General features: G+C 45.4%; 1 protein-coding gene across 1 annotated transcript; it reads left to right on the forward strand.

The window, feature by feature from the left end:
• Positions 1 to 11: 11 nt before the first annotated feature.
• AIDA (axin interactor, dorsalization associated) lies at positions 12 to 22435 on the forward strand. Its single transcript, XM_037069545.1, has 10 exons — positions 12 to 269; positions 5402 to 5471; positions 12019 to 12072; positions 12510 to 12564; positions 15529 to 15592; positions 15746 to 15852; positions 16242 to 16364; positions 18414 to 18536; positions 19967 to 20084; positions 20219 to 22435. The coding sequence occupies exons 1-10, from the start codon at positions 160 to 162 to the stop codon at positions 20319 to 20321; spliced, it is 927 nt and encodes a 308-aa protein (XP_036925440.1). The 5' UTR covers positions 12 to 159; the 3' UTR covers positions 20322 to 22435.
• The last annotated feature ends 1017 nt before the right edge of the window (positions 22436 to 23452 follow it).

Raw genomic sequence — 23452 nt, forward strand, 5'->3', positions numbered from 1 at the left:
GCGGCAAATGGGCTTGGGCGGCTCCTCGGCGAGTGGCGGTGGTGGCCGAGGCAGTTTCTCCCGGCCCTGTTAATGTCGGGGCCAGGCCCCGGGAGGATGGCGCCCTAGAGCCGGGCCTCGCTGGGGTAGGGGCGGGAGGGGACGGGGCGGGGGCCGGCCATGTCGGAGGTGACCCGGAGTCTGCTGCAGCGCTGGGGCGCCAGTTTTAGGAGAGGCGCCGACTTCGACTCTTGGGGCCAGCTGGTGGAAGCGATAGACGAATATCAGATGTGAGTGTCTAACGGCCGCGCCGGACGGGCTCCGGCGGGCCGCCTCCCCCTGGTTTCTGTCGGTATCGCTCATCCATGTCTCGGCTGCCAAGGCTTCCCAGGGCGGGGCCCCGCGGGCACTGGGGCTGCGATCGCCCCGGCCCGGGAGAGGCTGCCCTGGAGACACTACCCGCTCTCGGCTTCCTCGCCCTCCTCCCCCTCCGCCTCCACGGGGCGGGTTCCATTCAACAGGTAGCCCTTCTTTCCCGGGGCGCCAGCCCCATCAGACTACCTACTGAGTTCCTTGCACCGTGTTAGGGGGTCCCAGCTCTGCGGTCAGTTTCCTTTCCTCCTTTCCTCCGCCTCTCCCAGGTTGCCGCCCCGCGATTTCTCTTTTAGAATCTCGGGGGAAAGACTTGGGTGTTCTCCGCCCGCGTTCCAGGGATGGGTGGCTCTGCGCCTGGTGCCATCCTCCCGTGTGGAGGACAGGAGGGAACTAACTGGTGGCGATCGCGGGCAGGGGGTGCCTCGGCAGCCAAAAGAAGGGGTCCCCACTCGCGCCCCTTCTCCATCCTTCTTTCTGGTGAGCCCTGTTTTTTTTCCCAATTCACCTCGGGTCTGTTTCGGTTTCTGGGGCTATTTTTTGCGAGGCAGTGTGGGTCCCACCCACCCCCTCGCTCGGCTGCTTTGGGTGGAGTCCGCGCAGGATGTGAACAGAGGAGAGCAAAATGTGAATTAATAGACCACGCGCGGGAGCCACCACTCCCTCCTTGGGTCCCTCCTCCTTTTCCTGTGTATAATGTATAGCCGCTGGGTGCGTGTGAGTACCAGTTTCTTGGATCAGCCCGTGTCCGATTTCTTCCCCTTTCCGGTTACCCCCGCCCCCCCCAAAAAAAAAACTTAAGGGATTTTTTAAAATTAAAAGACAAGATTTACGTACAGATAAAAACTTGCTCATATTCTTGCACATTTTCCTGGAAATAACTGCCTACTAAAATGCTATTGTTTGCAAATCGATGCCGTTAATTACTTCTTGGGTTAAAGCAAGTTATTGTTTGAAGCTTTAACGAATATGAAACCGTGTATGAGTGAGTTCTCTCCCCCCCCCCCCTTAGTGTCTTCTGGGAAGAATGCAAAGATTGGTACTTGGAGGGTCTGAATTCTTTGTCCTTTCTCTACAATGGTTACTTGTTTTTATCTGACCGTGAAGATAATTTAAATGTGTAGATGTCCCGTATCCCATGTTACTGACTTTGAATTGGCTGTAGTTTCAAAAGGCCCTGGAAAGAGCCCTGCTCCGGGCCATTTTGCCTTGTGTAGACATTACTGTCATTCCATTTGCACTTTCACCGGCCATCACTTGCTCCCGCAGCCACTCTGTGAGCATATTACTCTTGTTTTACACCTTGAGGAAACAGAAGCTCATGGTAAACAGATGACCTAGGGTCACAAAACTATACCACTGAAATCTGAGATTGATTTTAAAATTCCAGATCCTGTCTGCCCTACTACATAGTGCTTCAGACATTTTATTTCAGGTGCACTGTGTGCGTGAATTGGACAAACTAGATTTCCTTCTATACCAAAGAGCATATTTCTTTCCATACCATAGCCAGTGAGACAGCGAGCGCCTGTGGGTGCTCATTCTGTGTGTTACCCAGAATGCGCAGACTCTGAAGTATAAAGCTGCCTCTCCCTTGTGATGTGGTGGGACGGAGCAGCTGTTGGCATTTAGCAGCAGACCTCACCATAGAAAGTGAAGAATGCCGTGTCCAATTGCAGTTACAAAGGAGAAGGGAGCATGCAGGCTGTTTAGCTAGAACTGAGGAATAGGCACATACAACACCATTGTTGGACCTCAGTACTAACTTTTGAACTTCATCATTCAGAGTACTCAAATTTTAGTTCATCAGAACTACATCATTCAGAATTCTTTCAAATTTTAAAAAGCACCAGTGTCAAATCTGAATAGAAATGTGTAATGATTGGCTTAAATTTTGTAAACATGCAGGCTATATGTATAAAATGAGGTTGAACTTAGAATTCATGTATTCAAAAATGAAGGTAGAGAGTCTTTTTTTTATTTGAATTGTCTGGGAGGAAAGGCTACAGAAAGACCATTTGGAAACTCCTAAATGATGTGAAAAAGTTAACAGGACAGAGTCACTGGATGTGGAGAGGGAAGGAGAGGAGTCTAGGATACACAGCATCTCCGGTGGGGTGGCCAGCAGTGTCTTTGTGGTCCTGAGCCATATAGGGTCCAGTTTATGGGAGGGGAGACTTGTGAAGAAATGAGCATGTTTAGTGTTATCACAGCGTAAGATACTATAGCTTAAACAATTCACTCAACAAGTGAGAGTTAGTGATCTAAAAACCATTAGCATGTGATTTTCTCCATCAAAGCACTGATTGTCTAATTGGAGGATTTTAGAGTTAATTGAGTATTGCTGTTACAGAAGTATGGAAAGGGTGCTTGCTACTACATTGCTTGCTCTTTTTCTGGAACTTTTCCCCCTGTTATCTGCTTGTGTCACTTGGTCACCGCCTTCAGGTGCCTCTTTGTTCAAATATTATCTACTCTACAAGGCACTCTGCAGCCCTGTGTAAAAGTGCACAGCCTGCTCTCCGGTCCCACCCCCTGTACTCAGTCTTGCACAGCCTACCGCACCGGTCCTGCCCAGTTTTCCCCCGAGGTATTTATCACCATCTAAAATGCAATAGATCCTTGAAATTCATTTGGTGCATCGTCTCTCTCCCCACTTGGATGTCAGCTCTTTGAGGGCAGGGTCGATGGATTCAGTAGTGTGCTGTGGGAACATTAAAGAGTTGATACCAAAACGCTGTTGGAAGATTTCAACAAATTATGGCAAAAACAGAATTTCTGCCCCAAACAAACATGGTTAATAAAAACAGCCCCATTTGGCAGTTCCCCTCGTTCAGCAGCCTGGGGGTACATGCCCCTGACTCATGGTAGAGAGGTGTGGGGTCTTGCTCACAGCCCTGCGTTTTGCAGGAATGGATCCCGAAGTGTTCATCTCGCAGGGATGCTCAGTACATCGGTGCTCAGTGAATGGGTGAGATCGAAGACTAATACCTGCTGCTAGTCAGCTGTGCTGTGCCTTCTGTCAGTGCTCCTCAGTGTGGTCCACACAGTTGCTGGCGTGCTCACACAGCTGCTGGGCGTGGGCCCGGAGAGATGTGGGAATTGGGGCTGAAGACTTAGAAACTGTATAGCAGTTTGACACCTGTGTGGTAGTTTTTACTGTTTCATTAAAGTACTGGTCCGGAACAGATTGAGGGGGGAAGGACTAGTCCCACACTGTAGATGCTTTAGGGAAGCACTGATTTCTGTCACCGATTGCTGTCAGCTGCTTGTTTGTGTGTTTCAAGTACATTTAAAACCCACCCTGAGAACCGTCCTGTTTTATCTGTAGGTGGCCTTGTAAGGTGAGTTTCTTCTCTAGAGAACACTTGGTAGGTTCTCCACCTCCACAAATACAGTGTGGACGCTCTCACCCGCCCCTCTGGTGTCCCAAGTGTGTGGGTTTTCCCTCAGTGGACACTGTCATGTCTCACTTTGTTTTCTAATGGTATAGTCATTTGTGGATAGAGAAAATTTCTTTTGCCTAGGTTTTTAAGAATGAGGGGCTGGGAAATAACTTTAATGAGGTGTAATTTGTGTGCCATGAATCCATCCATTTTATATATGCAGCTGAATGCATGTTTAGTGAATTTGCCAGGTTGGGTAACCGTCGCCTCAGTCCAGCTCTCACACATTTCCGTCCCCCCGAGAAGACCCTCTGCAGTCAGTCACTTCAGGTTCCCACTCGAGCCCAGGCAGTCGCTAACCTATGTTCTCTTTCTAAAGATTTGTCTTTTCTGAGCATTTTGTGTAAATTGAATCATATAATAAGTGCTCTGGGTGGCTTCTTTGATCTAACGTAATGTTTTTCAGGTTCATCCTGTGTCACTACTTCATTCTTTGTGGCCAGTGATATTCCACTGAATGAGTAGTCTCCTTTGTGTTGACCCATTCCTCAAGGGATGGACATTTTGGGTGTTTCCACTTTGGAGCGGCTATGGGTGATGCAGGTGCTCTGAACATTCGTGTACAGGGTTTTGGTGTGCACATATGGTTTCACTTGCTTTGGGAATGTACCTAGGATTTTGAAATTGCTGGGTTGTAAGGTAACTTTATGTTTAATGTCTTAAGGAACTGACAAACTGATTTCCACGATGACTGTACATTTTACGTTCCTGCCAGTAATATGTGAGGATTCCAATTTTCCATATCCTTGCTCACACCTGTTATTCTTTCTCTCTTTAAAAATTATGCCCTTCCTAGTGGGCGTGGCATGGTATCTCATTATGGTTCTGATCTGTGTCCCCTGATGACTGATGTAGGATATTCTTGTGCTTATGGGCCATTTTTATATCTCCTTTAGAGAAACGTCTGTCCCAGTCCTTTGCCCATTTTTAAATGGAATCGTTTGTCTTACTATTTAGTTAAGAGTTCTTTGGTTTTTGCTGTCTCAGAAAGTGCTTTGGATTCCTCCTGTTGAGTTGTACTAGCAATGTTGCTCCGTCTTTGAAAATTCACCAAGGCCTGGCCGCTGTTTTTAATTTTGATGATAAGTGGGCGTACGATGACTTTCATGTCCTACGGGTGAGGTTTTCTTCCCTGTGAGAAGCGTTTTCCAAAGTTGGTTTTGATTGCATAGTACCGCTTTGGCAGGGCTGTCCTTTGGGCTCATCTTACCAGCAGGTTGGTGACGGGTTGGTAAGTGTCTCTGCCGGGTGCTCCCTGGAAGTGTTGAAGCAGAATCCGGATGATCGCTGGTCGGCTTCTCCTAGAGGAAATGTGTGCCGACTGCAGAAGGTTGGATTAGATGCCATTTGAGATTCTTTCCAGCTCTGAGATTCTGTCTTTACTGCCTGGAGCTCAAATTTGTTCCAGGGAAACGGTATGAAAAGGATCCATTTCATTGATGTTGAATAAAAAGTTTGATTCTAAAGACGTATACTTTGAAAACAGAGTGTAGTATTGTACTTCATTGTCTGATTTTTAAAAGGTTGAGATTGTTTCACCTTGTTGCACTCGAGATAGCTTGCCTCCCCTCAATTCTAAAGAACATTTACTTTCCTTGTTGCAGATTAGCAAGACATCTACAGAAAGAGGCCCAAGCGCAACACAACAACTCTGAATTCACAGAAGAACAAAAGGTACCGGGATAGAATTGCCAAATCCCTCAAATTCCAAATGAAAAGGGTTCTGTCTTTCGATTCCATGAAGCAAAAAATAACAAAAACTGTTATTCTTAAGTACGAAGAATGATACTGATTATGCTTTGCCAAACATTAAGTGATCACATGGAGATTCCGCATGATTTACCACTTAATGAGTTTCTCACTTCATGAATTTCTTTACTTAGCTATTTAGAGTTGAATTTTCATTGGGGGTGGGGAAGCCCAGAGACTGGAGTTTGGTTATTAGTAGTTGCATCCCACCTCAGTTTATAGTTTCAACTCAGCTTAACTTGTTTTTTACCTCCTGTGAAAACAAAACAAGCCCCCTGCCCCCTGCCTCCGAAAAAAAGTCACCAGTGAAAAAAATAAGTTCAAGAATTTGGCATAAGACTCTGTCAGCAAAATAAATGCATAAGATTGCAGAATGTTTCAATGGTGCTCTTTCTCCTTGAATTAAAATTTTAATGTGTCATATTATTCCTTGTACTGTTAGAGATGATGAAAAATGGGATACTTTTAAGAAGCTTTTCTTTCAAGAGAAGAAACAATTCTCATTTTTTTCCTGGGTCAAAGTGTCTAATGTAAAATCAAAGTTTACTCTTGTACATAATGAAAAAATATGGTACCAGTTTTTCCCTCATCTCTTAAGAAAATACAGTGTGAAAGCTCTAGTGACTTAATTGGCTTTAATTCTGTTTTGTGCAAGGAGTGAGAGTGATTTTCTTTGCAGACTTTTTAAGTAAATCTAAACAAATTGATTTGGTCCTTAGGCCTGTATTCATTTGACTGTTTTCGATAGGGGTTTGGAAAGAAAAAAAATAAACTCAAAGGTTCGGGTTAGCCTTATTTCTTACACAGTTAGTGTATTTGCATTTTAAAGATATTTAGGATCTACATAATCTAATGTACTTTTTTGTGTTGAAAAAGAAAATATATTGCTGCAACTTAAAAGTGTATTGTTTTCTTTTCCTTCATGATTACTAATACCTACAATAGATTTAGGGTGTTTAGGATTTGAGCCCAGGAAAATAATTACCGTAGAGGAAATGATTAGTTTGCTTAAGGAAAGGAACAAAGACTACACGTTTTATTACCTCTATGAAATGTATTCTGAATATGGAAATAAAATGAAAGGTTAGGGAATTAAAAAACGTTTAATGACCCCCATATTTGAATCACTTATTTGCCTTCAGTTACTAAAGTTTTGTCTCCAATGTCTGTTTCTTAGGTATAAACTTATGAGCAACATGACCTCAAATATAAAGTGATTTAACTGAAAACTTTAAATTTTGAAAGACCAGCATATGATCTTTGTCATGCGATGATGATTGAACTAAGAGGAAAAAATGAACTTTTTCTTAATTGTTAAAAACTTTCTAAAGTGGAAGCTGGTGTTTGATGATCCTGTTTGTTTATTCTTTGTTTATGGCTGTTCCTTAGGAGCCCTTGGTGGTTTTTTTAGCTAACACAGACCCACAGATCTTCTCCTCGATGAGACCTGGGATGCCCCGCAACCTAGAGGGAGGAGCCCGAGATCTGGGGTCAGAAGACTTGGTCTTAAATACTAGCTCTTCCTCTCTGGGCCTTCATTTCCTTGTGTATACAATGAGGAATTAAAAATAAGAAAACACAAGGAGATGAGGGATTAGATCCCCCTAAAGGAGGTGTAGTGACTCTGCCTTTGAAGCATTCTGTGCCTCCTCCTTCCCCGGAGGCCGGATTTCTAAGGCATTTCTTACTTGCGACACCTGCCCAGGGGGCCTTCCTGGCTACCAGTTGGGACTGCAGAGAAGGCTGGGAGGAGCACCCGCAGGTCACTCTGTGCTACACTATTAACGTAAGGCAGGTTGTGTACGTTTACACATTCGCGGTTCCTTCCAAATACAGGTGAAACGTTCACAGCAGGTCCAAAACTCATCGTGACACAGAGGCCTTATCTGAATGTGGCACAAGGAAAAAGTTGCAAAGTGATGAGAAAACTGGGATTCCCCAGGTGCGCTTTGGAGCCCAGCGGCTCTGAAAAACTGAGTAGATGCTAGGTGAACAGAGTCCGGGACTTGTCCGGGTTGTCAGTGTGCTAATGTGTGTGTCGATTTGTTCTCTCTTTTTTACAGTTCATTATTTTTATTTTATTTTTTGTATGTTGAATTTTTCAAGAGTTTGGGTAATGGACTATTTTTCAAATATGTTTGCTTTTGGAAGCCCCCCTCCCACCTTCCCTTTACCCAGTATTTCATTGGTTCTAGTTTCTGAAGGACCGTGTCATGGGAAATTTTGAAACCAACTGTGAATTCAATTCAATTCAATTGACCTAAATTCAATTCATTTAGGTCTGTGAAATGAATTGAATGTTAGACCTGGTACTTAAGCCAAAGTAGGAGAAACCTGACTATGTTTTCCTCAGAAGAGGAAAATGGAGAATGTTCCTCACATTATTCTAAGCAAAATTGTTCTTTATGGCTTTTATTTTTTATTATATTGTTACGCTTTTACTATTTTCACTGTGTTTGTAGCAGTGAGAAATTTGAGAATTATGGGAATCACTCACCAGTTTGTGGGACTTTAAAAGAAGATTTAAAAAAAATCAACTATGTTTCTAAAATTCTTTTTTTAAAGATTTTTTATTTTTATTTTTAAAGGGGAAGGAAGGGAGAAAGAAAGGGAAAACATCAATGTGTGGTTGCCTCCCCTGTGCCCCCTACTGGGGACCTGGCCTGCAACCCAGGCATGTGCAAGACTGGGAATCCAACTGGTGACCCTTTGGTTTGCGGGCTGGCACTCAATCCACTGAGCCACACTAACGGGGCCCTTTTTTTCAAACTGATTTAGAAAGTTTCAGAGGCAAAAGAAAGGGCCCTTGGAGCCCAGGAGAGAGAAGTGAAGGTACCGTGCCTGGGGGGAGAAGAGGGAGGGAAAGGGGCTGCTACCCCCACAGGGAGAGTCCTTGACATAGGGATCTTCTGTTCATAATAGTCTCAGCTTTCTGGTGGGAAGTGGAAAAAAAAACCATGATTTCTTATTTGAACCTCCCTCATGATTAGTTTACTTAGCTTTCAATTCTCAATAGTTTTGTCATAATAACAACTGGGTTTAGTAGCCAAAGAATAGCTGCCAAAAGCATCCATTCCATGAAATTCCCTACTTTGGTGTAGCAGATTTTCTCATGTAAGTTTCTGGGCAGAACGGAGCGTGATGCCTAGAGAGGCTGTCTCTGTTTTGAATCAGATTCGGTGGTAATGAGAATTGGAACACTATATGCTTGTTTTCTGTTTTATAGGTCTCCCCTTTTGACTGCTTCCTCTCTCCTCCTCCCTTACCTGCCCCCTCTCCCCGAAACCCCCAGCTAGAGAGGAGACGACTGGCTACCTAAGTCTAAAAATCTAAGTCTGGATTGAGACCATGCTACTTCAACTCTGTGTTTTTTTGAAACCTATTTAAATGGACACATTTTAGCAAAATTAATTTAGCTCTTTAATTGTCTAACTTTTATTCCATCTTTTTGTTTAACTGATCTTTTCGAGTTGTTAATTTCCCTAGCAATGATAAAGTCAAATAGCCAATATTCTTCAAATGAGGACATTTGCCATTTGTGTACCATGTTAGGCATGAACAATTCATTTGAATGAAGGGCTAATAATTTAAATCTTTCTAAAATTAAACTTCGTTACCTTCAGTGCTTAGTCTGAATATGCAGGAGTTAGTAGTACTCAAGTTGCACTCTGGCCCAAGGGACCTTGTGCTTCTCAATCGTTTTGTTTCTAGGGAGGTAAAACAATCCCCCGTAGCAAGCGCTTGATTTTGACATCCATAAATGCTACATGTTTTAAAAGTCGTGGCTGCATCTGAAAATGATAGCTTTTCTCTCTTTTTTTAGTACTGATGTTGGGTGTGGTCCCTTAAAATAGTTTTGAATAATGCCTATTGGTATTTTGCCATAGTTCAGTAGATTGCATACAAAAAGCTATTTCTTCTCTTTAACTTGAAGAAATGTTTAATTTTAAAATAGGTTATTAGTGGACTCACAGTTGTTAAACTACATTTTATCTTAAAAGCATCAAATCAAATGGATTTTACAGTAAACAGAGAAAAGTTACCTAATATTTTAAAGACTTATTTATATGTCTCACTTAATATAGACAAAGTCCTTTTTTAAAAAAAGCTCTTTTTGAAAGAATATAAAAAAGTATGGCCAAATGGTATTAAAATACATGTATGGCTCTGTAATATATTGCTTCTGTGTAGAACTAACTGATGTCTAGGGCAAGTTACTGAACCTCTTTTCAGTTTCCACATTTATAAAATGATTGTATTTAAGCGATAGCATTGGTGTGAGCATCAAATGAATTAACGTTTGTAAGTCCCCGAGGAGACCCTGTCACTACTGAGTAAGTGCTACGTGGTTGTTAGCCATTACTCCTACCACATTATTATACTTAGGTTTAGAATTCTTTCTTTGGAGTTGAGTGGTATATTTGAATAACAGTGACTTGGGGGGTATTAGAATTCATGTAAAAAAGACTAATTCCCGTGCAACAGCTATTTGAGAAGTAAATAAATCTGAGTGCCTTGAATCCTTTTGCACTTAATATGTTTAGAGGCATCTTGAAATGTAAATTTTCAGAATAACACAGGGTGTTTTCTAAACGTTTACATTGGGATTGAAAGGGATGTTCAGACTGTGGAGGTGGCTAGATACTGCCCCTTGTGCCCCAGCCGAGAGCCGTGACGCTCTGCCCAGCAGTGCTCACGGTGTGGGCTGCTCTGCCGGCTCCTGTGGTCCGTGTGGCCCTCGCGTGGCGCCCGCCGGCCTGCGTGCTGGGGCCAGGGCGGCGCTCGCTCCTCCTCTTTGCTCCTTGTTTGCCTTGCAAAGAAAATTGGTGAAAGAGAAAACCACCCAATCCAGCTCACCAAGTCGTCTGTACATTTAGAAAAACATGCCACTTGCTTTCCGAATATTTCACTGTGAAGGCCTTGCAGATACCATACCAAGATACTTCATTTTGTGGTCTGGATCGATTCCTTGTAGAAACTTGAATGTCTTGATGGGCATAAGTCAGCTGCCTGCTCTCACAGCTACTTCTGTGGGTCTCCCCCTTTTCACATCCACTCCAGTCACTCAAGATCTTCTTCATTAGCATTTACCTGGACAGTTGAAAGACCCAGGCTGATCTTACCTTTGGTCTTTCACCTTTCCTACTTCAGCCTATAGAGACTGTGGTCACAGCAGTCTTCTTCTTCTTTTTATATATTTTATTTACTTATTTTTAGAGAGAGGGGAAGGGAAGGAGAAAGAGTGGGAGAGAAACATCAATGTGTGGTTGCCTCTCGTGTGTCCCCCACTGGGAACCTGGCCTGCAACCCAGGCATGTGCCCTGACTGGGAATCGAACCAGTGACCCTTTGCTTCACAGACCCATGCTCAATCCACTGAGCTACACCAGCCAGGGCACACAGCAGTCTTCTTAAACAGCAATTGCCACCGTCATTGTGGTCAAAAGCCTGTGTAATTTACTGCTGAAGTATGTAATGACAGGTTCCTCAGCGAGTCCTTGAAGGTCCCTGCCCCCAACACCCCCTCCCCCTTGTTTCCAGCCTGTGTGCAGTGTGGGACAGCTGACCATGGCCGCTTTGCAAACTTTCTGGTTTCCAAAGCCCTCCTGGTCGATTCCTGACACACAGTCTTGTCCCATTTCTTCGGAACATACAGTGGCTTGCTGTGCTGAATCTTAGGGAATCAAGTGTCTCTTCTTCCTATTGCAGCGGTCTGCACATGTCTTGCCTTTCACGGTGGACCCTGGGCTCACTGCCCACGCGTGTGCCCTGTTACTTACACCACCTTACAGCTCACGTTACGAAACGCTTGCCTCCGCTCATCACAAGCAGTGATTTTGCTCAGTATTGCCTATGTACGTAATTAAATAAGTCACGATTGGACTGTCAAAATTAACTCACACCGTTATGCTAACTTCCAGATATTTTAAGTCTTTTGGTGAATTTCAGGCTTTATGGAGAAAAAAAAGGCAGAGTTTGTGAGGGAAGATGTCAGAAGTCCTTTTCATTGCTCTGAAAGTCATCCTACAGCTGTTTAAACTTGGTCGTGGCACATGAGGTCGGGAGGGACCACACAGTCACCTTCTCTCCCTTGTCCAGCGGTTTGCTTTCTGTTTCTCTTCTTTAAAATCTGCAATATGATAAAAAATTATTTTTTAAAAATTATACATCCGCCCTGGCTGGTGTGGCTCAGTGAATTGAGCACACACCAAATGGTCGCTGGTTTGGTCCCCAGTCAGGGCACATGCCTGGGTTGTGGACCAGGTCCCCAGGTGGGGGCATATGAGAGGCAACCACACATGGATGTTTCTCTCACCATCTCTTTCTCTCTTCCCGTCTCTAAAAGTAAATAAATAAAATCTTTTAAAAATTTTTTGAAAAAATTGTAGATTCTTTATCAATAAAATTTAACTGGATGATTTTGAGAACTAAAAGTTATATTTGGTATTTTTCACTTTTTCTTTTTCCTACAGAAAACAATAGGCAAAATTGCAACATGCTTGGAATTACGAAGTGCAGCTTTACAGGTAAGTAGGTTTTTTCCCCTCTTGCTGATACAAGGACACCACCAACTGTTCGGTGTGCAAAAATTAAGGAAAAGGAATCATTATGAACTATTCTGGTAAAACATGAGGCGTGCCTGCTAAAAGCGGTATTGTTTCAGAAGGGTTATAACCATAGGAATTCATGAGTTAAGCTTGTATTAAAAGATGTAGCTCATATTTTATAAACTAGAAATAAAAGATATAACTTTAATTATTTTCAGTTACTATTTTTCTGAATGTTTCCAATATACAACAACAAACAAATCCATTTCAGACTTTTCATTTTCTACTTTGTAAGCAAGAAATAGATCCATTTATTTTGGCTACTTTTTGTCTGTTGAGTTCTCACCACTTGAAGGTCATAAGGCAGAGTGAAGTCTTTATAATAAATAGGTGTAATGTGCGTATTTTAAATTTAGTCCACACAGTCTCAAGAAGAATTTAAACTGGAGGACCTGAAGAAGCTAGAGCCAAGTAAGTTTTATTTTATACTTTTTTGTGATACTCCTTTCAAAAAACATTTATTAGGGCTATTAAGATTATTTAACCTAAGTGCTTATTTAATTTATTTCTGTTACCATCTAGTCATGGGTGACTTTCTTACGCTTTCAAAAAGAGAAACCCTGTGCCAATCACTGGCTCTTTGCCCTCCAGTCCCCCGTCCCCCTCTGCCCCCCAGGTAACCACTCATGTGCCATCTGTCTGTGTGAGTTTGCTTGTGGTGGACACTGTACGGCAGTAGTTTCAACGACAATAGGTGGCCTTTTGTGACGGGTTGTGACTGTAAGAAAAGTACATTGGTAGCTTTGATGGTTACATAATGTTTTTAATGAAAATTATAATCGATTTTTAAATGATAAGCATAATTAGGATTTGGGCTCCTTATTTGGTCACTTTTTCCATTAGTTCCCCCCCCATTTGTCTCCAAGTCAAATTTAAAATGGAACAGATATGCAGGATGAAACGTGTGCTGAGAACAGACCACTGTTCTCAGTTATGTGTCACCTCTTCCTAGAAGCACGTGCAGTCGTTCCTCCTGTTGCCTCAAAGGCTCTTTCCCGGGCGACCGTGGCGGCCACTTTCTGGCGTAGCCACCTACCAAGAACTCAGTAAACCCGCTCACCTGCCATCTGTTAACTGGCACTTGCCCACGACCTTACAGCCTCCCAGTGCCAGCCCTGGGTTCTGACCAGAGTTCCCAGTGCTCCCGAAGCCTCTGTCCTCCCGCTGCACCTGGTGTGGTGCGAGGGTGACATGGACCCCGAGTAGCACCGTTCTCCCGGTCGGACCCCTTAGGACTCCTGAGGTTACTGATGTGGAGTGGGAGACAGGGCGTCTGCCCTTCTGTGTCTCTTGTTACTGTTTCTAAGGGGAGGAGTGAGACTGGAAAGTAAATACGGCATTTCGGGTTCATTGGTACATCTCGAGTTTATATAGTGCTTTCCATATAGACTCCTCCCACCTTTGTACTCACTATCTTTTTAGACGGTTTTAATTTGCTACTGACTCCATCAGTGTGTGTATTGTATCCCAGTAGGATATGCTGTGTAATTCCTGTTTCATTAAACTTAGGCACTTATGATAATTATTTCATTAGAATTAATTATTTTCTACAAGTTGGTATTTGATATATTTCAAGTTCAGCCTACTTAGTCAAGATGGCGTCTTTCTCTTTTGAGACTGCAAGAAAAGGAAAATTAAGAAATGACTGTACCTTTCAACGTGTGGAACTTGGTTGCTTTATTTTGCTAATGTATTTTCCCTTCAGGGTCTTTTAAATCTCTAATAATCCTGTCTGAAATACACAGAAACCAAGATCGTGAAAGTACTCACCATGTAACTTCCTTACCTTAATCCTTAGTAACGCCAACGTATCAGGTTTCAGATCTCTGCCACTTCCGCCTGGCTGGTCTAGCTGCGGCTGTGCAGCCATTCGGTTCCTCGAACCAGCCCAACTAGTTCCCGCCCCAGAGCCCTCGTCGTTGCCCTCTCCTGTGCTCCAGTACAGGAGGGCCCTTGCCCCAGAGCTGCTTCCAGACAGGTCCTCTCATTCCAGGTCATGGCTCACAGGTCCTCCAACACTGTAGTTTTGAAAGGCCCCCCCTGTCCACCTTAGCCAGGTTCTCCCCTTCCAGTTACTCGGCTTTCCTGTCTGCGACCTTCATGACATGAAGTGCAGCCTTACATTGCCTCGTTAGCCCGTGGGCTCGTTTACTTTTTGCCTTCCTCACTGGGGTCTCAGGTCCGTCTGGGAGGTCAACAACCCTCTGTCTTGACCACTGCCATCTTTTTAGCACCTAAAACGTGGTGCATGACAGGCACTTGAGGCCCATTTGTTGAGGGGAAGGGTGAGGGGGAGAGCTGGAGGGAGGGAGCGACTGTGAATGAGTGAGACTGTGGACTCGAGTCCCAGCCGTCTCTCTCACTGAGGGACTGAGTGGGTTGCGCATCCTGCAGGAAGTCCGGTAAGCAAGGCTGGCTCCTGGTAAGTCGTGAACCTCCAACCTGTGCACTGAGATTTCCTCCTCTCGGATGACAACATGCCATACTTACTCTGGCTTTAAGCTGCAGGGCTCCAAAATCAGGCTGAGTAAGATGAATATAAAGTCCTGGGGACCTTCAGGATTGCCAGTTAATGTCATTACTTCGCCTTCATATAAGTGCAGGTAGTCACTGGGATCCCTTAAGGCTAGATGTGAAACACACATACAGGACCTCTCCGAAGGGGGCGGGAGTATAGAACCGCGCTGTATAGTATGTCGCACGCCAGCGTGTCATCCCTGCCCACAACCATAGCTGCCGCGCCTTGCTGTTTGAAGACTTCTCCTGAGGCTACATCTCTCTTTACATGTGTGTGTACGTGTGTGCGTGTATACGCATGTGTTTCTGTAATGACCTTTATCGTAGATGATGATAAACATTTATGTGTCCGTACGAGCTCTGCGTGTGTGTGTAATAAACTTTATATGTGAGAACTGTAATCCGACTTCCCAAACTTCACCCGTTTCATGGAGTTGAGGGGAAATCTAATCAGGGCATAGACTAAGACATGCTCATGTCCTCTGATTGGTCGACTTTGATGTCAGTCTTTGAACTGACGCACCCCAAGAAGGGGGCATTTGTGTCTGGTTCGTGTGTCTCACCTGGGACGTTGTACGTAGAACTATTTCGGAGTTGTTTTCCCCGAGGGCTTTGAGACTCTGGAACTTCTACTCCTTAGGGATCTGACAGTACTCTGAAATTGTTGCACCTGGAGCATGCTATAGATATTTCCATTTTGCCAAGACCTGTAAGTCAGTGGACAAATGCATGACAAGGTTGGCAGTTTTTAAAAATTATTAATGGGCGTAGTAAAATTGACTAAAAAACAGTCATTGGTGGTAGAACTTTAAATTTTGGCTGGTAGAATTCATGTGTTTTTCTCTCTCTTTATTCCAGTCCTAAAGAACATTCTTACATATAATAAAGAATTCCCATTTGACGTTCAGCCTGTCCCCTTAAGGTAAAATAAATACGCACCAATATTTGTTCTCTTATTTTCCATCTTTGGTCACCCTTGTTTCTGTCTGTCTCACCTGGGAAAGGAGGCGCCGTGAGGCTTGATGAATGCACCTAGTTTTGTGGCTCACCGCTTTTCCTGTCTCTTTGCGTGTAGAAGAATTTTAGCACCTGGCGAAGAAGAGAATTTGGAGTTTGAAGAAGATGAAGAAGAGGGTGGAGCTGGGGCAGGGTCTCCCGATTCCTTTCCTGCTAGAGTCCCCGGTGGGTATTGCTGGTTTGAAAACACACACCACACACCACTCACCTCAACCCCAGGTCTGGTGTTCGGAACTTAGGTGGCCCTTGCTGGCGGAGAGCGAAACCTCCGCAGAGCCCAGGTCGGCCGTGCTGTGGGCAGTAGCTACTTTGGAAGTGCAGTGTGAACGTATCTGACTGTGTTGGGGGTCCCAAGACCCCCTCATTTCAGTACAGCAACAACCAAGCACAGGTTTCATGTTAAAGGGGGGAATGTATTCTTTATGTTTAGTTTTTAAAAACTGGCTGGTTACTAAGCCATTTAAGAGGAAGGCTCTGGCTTCTGTGTGTTGTTAAAGTATTTACTCTGGAATTCCTGATAGAGCTCATTTTTATTGCTGTTGCTCTGTTGACAGGTACTTTATTACCAAGGTTGCCATCAGAACCAGGAATGACGTTACTCACCATCAGAATTGAGAAAATCGGTCTGAAAGATGCAGGGCAGTGCATTGACCCCTATATCACAGTTAGTGTAAAGGGTAAATAACCTGCCTACCTGTTTTCTCTCTGGTAACTTTCATGGTGTTGCTTCATCGGGATTGGTGGGCTGGGGAGGGTGGGAGGGTGGGTGGGAGGCGGGGCGGGGCGGGCAGAGCCCCTGTGTCTGTGACAACTCACTTTCATTCATTCTGCAGTGAGGCAGAATCCGAGAAGAGGTCATCAGTTCTTCCCTGGATGTTTCCGAGAAATTGACTAAAACTCTTTCCTATGATAACTTACACTCATGTATGCTGTTGAGTTTCTCTTTGTCTTTGTGTTTTCATTCTCAAAATTCCATCAAGGGTACTGCCTAAGACATGCAGATGTATTCACAGCCGGGACATCCTTCAGGAAAGAGGTTTAGAAAATGTCCCCACCTCCCAGGGCTGTGCAGTTTTCTTGGCAAAGCCATGTTCCCCTGCTCTCCTGGGCCCAGGGGAGGCTGACCCGGGGAGAGCCCTGCCCTGGTGGGTGAGAACCAGGGCTGTAGTGAGTGAGGTATCGGTGGGGTCAGGGGAAAGAGGCCTGTCCATAAACACCCACTCCCTGAACACAGTCCTGCGGGCATTAAAAAGTGGCGTATTTCTTACCATAAACTATGCTACCACGGTTATTAAGCATGATTATTCTTAGGATTTGTTTTCTTCTACTGTCCAGTGCAGCTGACGTGGATTCCTAGGAAAGAGCTTCCTCTGTCCTTGTTTTGAGAGGGAACCGCACAGCTGACTTCTGTTGCCGTTGCTCAGTGCTTTATACAGAACTGAATGGTGGAGCACTCGGCAGTCTTCTAAAAGTCGGGCTTGGGTGACCGAGGGTGCAGGTGTCCTGCTGTTACTCAGAAATGACAGCACAGTTAACCTGCAGGTTGAGGCAAATCAAAGAAACAGATTTGGACTAAAATTGAATGGAGGAAACTGTCACTGATGACAGAAATAAATCTGACCCCTTCGGGTTTGTTGGTCCAAATAAAAGAAAAAAAGAGGTTTGTCCACGGAAGACTCTAAAGTGGAGAGACCAGGATGCACCGCATGAGTGCTGTGCTACTTTATGTTCCGATGTGGTCCATTGTCAAACCCACGGCCGCGGGCAAGGACTCACACCTGCAGTGTTCACAGGCCATTTGCAAAGCTGCACATCTTACTCGGAATGCACACTGCAACACAAAAAAGTGCTGTGAAATGGGTGTCATGTTATCTATCTTGTTAAAGTATTTATTTACTCTGAAATTACTGGTGGGGCTAACTGTGCATGCATGTTGAACTGAAATATGTTTTGTGTAAATATCTTTAGGAACTGAAATAATTAAATGTACTAAATGGTAAGTTCCTTAAGATGAGTCTGTTGAGTAATACTTCGACTCTGAGGAGTCAGTGAGTCCCTACTGAATTTGATTAAGTTAGAAGATTCCCAGCCCCAGGAAATTAAAACCGTGCACCATCCATAGTGTTCCCTGTGGTTGTAAATCAGATTGTTAGAGCAAACAGACCCAGAATTTAGGCGATACCCGTGAACAGGCACTCATGAGTGGAGAGGCTTCGTCGGCGGCTTTCATGCCCGTGTCTGGTCCTCCAGCTTGCACCTGGCACGGGGGCTGTGACGATGGCGAAGTTGAAGGCCTTGCCACGCCCCGTCCCTGATCGAGAGTGGAAAATAGGGGTAGGAGCCCCGTTGTGGAATATTACTCACGTTCTAAATGTTTATCATGCGCAAAAATGTAGTGGCCTATTTTTTGAGAAAGATACAAAATTCTCTTCACCTCTCAACTACATTGATCAAGTTGTGTTACCTCCGAGCTTTTGTACCCAGTCACGGCAAGGGTGCCCCCTCCGGTCCATGAGGCTCCTGCCTTCTCTCTCCTCAGCTCCCTCCGCCCCCACCCCGGGAACCGCCAGGTCTCTAGGGGCCTGCCCGCACCAGGCCCAGCTCTAGCTGCGGGTCTGCTCCCGGCTTTCGCCAAGCCTCTCTAGGAAACCCGGTGCCCTGTGGTTCACTTGACGTTTTGGAGTCTGTATTTGAATGCTCCTAAGCAGAACCTTTTTCCTCTCTAGACCTGAACGGCATAGACTTAACTCCTGTGCAAGACACTCCCGTGGCTTCAAGGAAAGAAGATACATATGTTCATTTTAATGTGGACATTGAGCTCCAGAAGCATGTTGAAAAATTAACCAAAGGTTTGTATTCGTAAATCATTGGCCGCTTGTGGTCCGAGTGCTCGTCTTGTTCGTGTTTGTGTGCCTGGTGGGCCTAGCAGCACTGGGAAAAGGAAATGTCACACAGTGGCAATTGATGTGAATGAAATGTGTATTTAAATGTGGAAGTAGGAATTGTATTACCTGGTCAGATACTAACTGTCAACATAACAAAATACTGTTTGGTTGTAAAACGCTCTGTCATCTTCGGCAACAAAACAGAATGAAAGCTCTCCTCGCCCTAAAGGGCTGAGGGAAGCCAGGCTCCCTGAGAATCAGGTCTCTAGTCGTTGAAAGAAACATTTTTTTTCCAGCTGAAAGTACTGGGCAAAGATCCTATAATTTGCAGTTAGTTGCCAGGAGGATGGGGAAGGACAGAAGCAAATTTCTGAGAATGTGAAGTTGCGTTTCCAGGTCACATGGTTCGTAGGCTGAACTGTTTCTCCCCCGGGAGTGTCAGTATTCTCCGAAACCAGACTGCGGCCCTTTGTCACGGGGGGTTCAGTTGCAGTTTTTAAAATGCTTCAGCCCGAGGAGGACTGAGCAAGAGACACAGGGCTTTTTGGGCAGTTGCCTTGTCCTCTGCAGTATCTGATATTTCCCTCCTCAACCCTGGCTCTGCCACTCCTGTGTTGTGTAAGACTTGCCCTGCGGTGCTTCCGGCCAAGAGTGGTTCTCCGAGTGGGAGCCGCAGAAGCGCCCAGAACCTTCCTGGTTAGGTGCACGTGCTTGGGCCCCACCGGGGGCCCCTGACGCACCCCGCAGTGTGCGAGTCGCTGTGTTAGAGGAATGTAAAAAGGAATGTAAAAGTAGCACATGCTTAAGAAATAACGTTCAAGAAGTTTCAGTACAAAGTATGCCTCATGCGCAAAAATCTTAACAAAAATGTTTCCCCCATTTACCTCCATAGCTTTGAGGTGTGTTTCTGATGTGGGGTTAGCAGGCGTGTCCGTGGGCCCGTTTACCACGTTCTTCCTTCACTGAGCTGCGCTCTCGGTGACCTGACTCCCAGGGTGTTAAGGTCTACATTCGGAACTCGACTCCATTCGTTTCCTCCAGCTTGGGATCCATTCTGTGCAGTTACTGTAGTTCGAGGTGACGTTAATGCGAATGATGCGCTTTCTTCGTGTTTACAAGCACTTCAGCTAATCATCTTAGGCTGTTCTCATTGGACATTTGTCCTTCAGTCAGTCTGGCTCCAGAGGTTGTGCTGTACTTTGTAGGAATGTCACCCACTGAGGTGCAGAGGAGTTGGAGGGACAAGCACAGCCATCGCGTCAGGTGGCCTGACAAGGGTCCTTGGCAGTGGCGCCAGCTGCTGCTTGTCTTTGTGCTTCTGTGGGTCCGAGGAGGCGCGGTGACCGGAAGGGCGCTGCTGCCCGTGCCTACCCTGGCCCGTTTTCTCCCCTCAGGGGCAGCTATCTTCTTTGAGTTCAAACACTACAAGCCTAAAAAGAGGTTCACCAGCACCAAGTGCTTCGCTTTCATGGAGATGGATGAAATTAAGCCGGGGCCCATCGTAATAGAACTGTAAGTGATGACGCAGGGAGTTGGCGCCGATGGGATGGGAATTTCTCCTCGGTGTGCAGTGGTGGGGAGTCGGTCGTGGGGCCAGATTCCTTATCAAAGGATTTTAAACAGCGGCTTTTCTGTTGTGGTTGCAGATACAAGAAACCCACTGACTTTAAAAGAAAGAAATTGCAACTGTTGACCAAGAAACCACTTTATCTTCATCTACATCAAACGCTGCACAAGGAGTGTCCCTGACGTGAGTGGCCGGGGACCTCTGTGACTTTCCCGTGCACTGGAAGCCATCACAGCCCCGTGCCGCCCGTCCGCCCGCCCTTGTGCAGGCAGGAAGGGAGCCACCTCGAGGCAGCGGGCCAGGCACGCCCACTGCAGAGCTCCTCCACTCCCGCACGTCCCCGCGTGGAGACTCCTTCGGGTGCAGGCTTACCGTAGGTTCGGGAACACGTTTTCACTCTCCTGTCGATTGTGCAGTTGACTGTGTCTTTCCTAACTGACCACTGCCCTGCCCAGCCTCCTGGAACAGCACCGTTGTGGGCAGGATGCGCGCGTCCTCAGACTTACTACAGCAATAAGAATGTCCTCGAGTTTACACATCAGACCACCTCTGCTTCTCTGCGCTCTTCGGTTTTTGAGTCAGTGTCAGACCGTGGGTCGATGTGAGGTGGGTGAAACTGCTCTGAGACTGTTGGGACCAGCTAGGCTGTCCAAGAAGGAACTTTCCAGGCTGCTCCTCAGGCGTGGCCCAGCTTCACCCTGGTCTCCTCCTCCTGCTTAGAGTGTGCCTTGGCCAGACCAGTGTCCACATGGGCGTGTCCCAGGTGCAGCTGTGGCTTCCCAGGTGACCAGATTGTGTTTCTGGAAGCGAGCACCTTTTCAGTCCTGATGACCCACTGTTCTCATCGCACTGTTACTCTTTCCAGTAGTGGTGTAGGGTTAGTGTGGGACCACCTCAGAATAATTACACTTGTCTAGGCGGGTCGCTGTCTCCGAAACCATGCAATCTAAAAATGCTTTGCATCGGATGCAAAGGGGTCCCGCAGGGATAACTGCTGTTTTTCTGACAATGATTGTGAACCTGAAAACCTGCAGACCTCTTCTGTGAGCCACGAGTATGCAAAATTGGGAGACGCACTTATCCGTTGTTTAATGTAGGTAGGTAGGGCGGCCATTTATTTCCTATTTAGATATATCAACATGCATCCGTATGGAAATGTGCAGGTCATTCACTGATTATAATTTGACTATTTACATTACTTTTGACTGAATGGGGCATAAGTAAAACTTTCAGAGGAATGAGAGGCGGCTCTTGGCTACACAGACCAGTAAGGCCCGGCGTGGGCGCTTGGTGGGTCAGACGCAGAGCCCACGCATTTCCCAGTCACTACTCGCAGTGACCAGTGCTGGCAGGAGGGGAATGCGGTGTCAGTACTGGGCGTGGCTTTAAACTAGTGTAGCAGCCGTCATACTGTTCAGTGTTTGCTTTTCCAACTGAGTGACCACCAGTAAGTAGTTCTAGCCTTTGCACTTCAAGAGGTCTAGTCTTTCCTTTGAGTTGTCGGTTAGGTCAGTTCTCTTGACTGAGATGGGTGTCGAAAACGTCATGAGCCTGAAAGAGTTCTCCATGGATTCTTGTCTCTAGTAGATCCGTTGCAAAGCAATTCGGCCACAATAGCTGGCAGGGACAAGGGATTGCCTTATGTCGCTGCTGTTCGCTCCGCTCAGACTGAGTTGTCGGCCCCCCAGACTGTGAGCTCCTCAAGGGGCAAGAGCCACGTTTTCTGCACGTCACGTTGACCCTGCAAGGTGCTCAGCAGCACTCTGTACCCTGTGGAGCACTCAGTACCTTTTGTTTGACGTTGCTGACGGGACCCGAAAAGTTTTATTCCTCAAAAAACCTGCTATTAAAATGTAGCAAAACTGATAGACTGTTCTTTCCCTTTTCTCGTAGACCATAAGATGTGTATCAGGGCGATAATTTATCTGGGGCACCTGCCGTTGCTCACATGAGTGTGGTTCACACAAACACACACGCCTTTCCCCAGTGTGACAGCAGCTGGAGCTGGACGACGCTAGTGAGTGGCTGGGCTCTGGCTCGGCTCTGGCTCGGCTCTGGTTCGGCTCTGGCTCGGCTCTGGCTCGGCTCTGGCTCGGCTCTGGCTCGCACCTGAGCCAGACGGAGAACAAGCGGCGGCTGGGGCAGCAGGCAGACTCCCGGCCCAGAGGGCCGCTCTCTGGGCGTCAGCGGGTGCCTGGGCTCTGCGCAGCAGGGGTGCGAGTCGCGGCAGCTTACCTACCGGTTTTTCAGTGGTTTAGGATACAGAATAAATACCCAAAAAGGCTTAAGGGGCAAAGAAAGACTCCAAGCTTTGATTGATTTCAAGATAGACTCTACTTTTTCTACTTGAATCATCTTCCTAGCTGGCATAATCTATATTTAAATACTATTTAAAAAATAAAGATATTAATCTTTTTTGTCCTAAACAGACTGAAATATTTTAAAGTTGTATTTGTGATATAACCTTATTTTACATGGTTAAAAATAACTTGCTATTAACTATGGAGTTTTCCTGTTAAATTTCTTCTATTCTTGATACTAAATGGGAGAACCTATCAATGGAATTGTTCTGCAAAGATACATTACTTCTGAATTTTGAGGTTTTTTTCCCCAACGGTCCTTGTCTTTCTAAAATGGTACATATATTAGTGGAAGATTGTTTCATGGTGGGTCTTTTGCTTTTTTTTAGTCTTCTCAGTGGACCAACTACCTCAAGAGAGACAGGCCCTGGCAGGACCCGGCAGGGTAATGTTACAGCATCGAACTCAGACAGTGGGAGAGTACAGTCCAGCAGTAAACAAGGATGTCAGCTTTTTAGAATTTTGATTTAATCTAAATCTTCAACTCCTTAAAACGTGCTATTAAGTTACTATAATTTAAAGTGCCTTAAGTTAGTTTAGAAACAGTGTTTAAAAGACATGGTGTAGCAACAGTACAGTAAGACTTTTAAGTTTGGTGTAATCCCAGATTCTTACATATACTGATTTTTAAATATATGCGCCATTCAAATATGGATGGAGTAGAACCAGTCAGCAAAAAGAGTGGAGTTCAGTCCTTGGTTGCTGACCTAGGTAGGGCATGTCACAAGCCTTAAAATCCTAACTCACTCTTTCTCATAGTATTCTACTCTTCTGATCGTTTTTGCCATATTCATTGAAAATCACAGGCAAAAAAGTATGGGAGAAGTAATAGCCTCTATATTTTTTAATAAAAGAAAGTTCCTTTTATGGTCACAAGACATTTTCATTTCTCTGTTGTGCACCCTTGATGTGAGAACGGCAGCCCCACCACCGAGAGTTCTAGCTGCTCCTGC

Source organism: Sturnira hondurensis, unplaced genomic scaffold (genome assembly GCF_014824575.4).
Source record: "Sturnira hondurensis isolate 20B ecotype Veracruz unplaced genomic scaffold, ASM1482457v3 Scaffold0018525, whole genome shotgun sequence".
Classification (NCBI taxonomy): Eukaryota; Metazoa; Chordata; class Mammalia; order Chiroptera; family Phyllostomidae; genus Sturnira; species Sturnira hondurensis.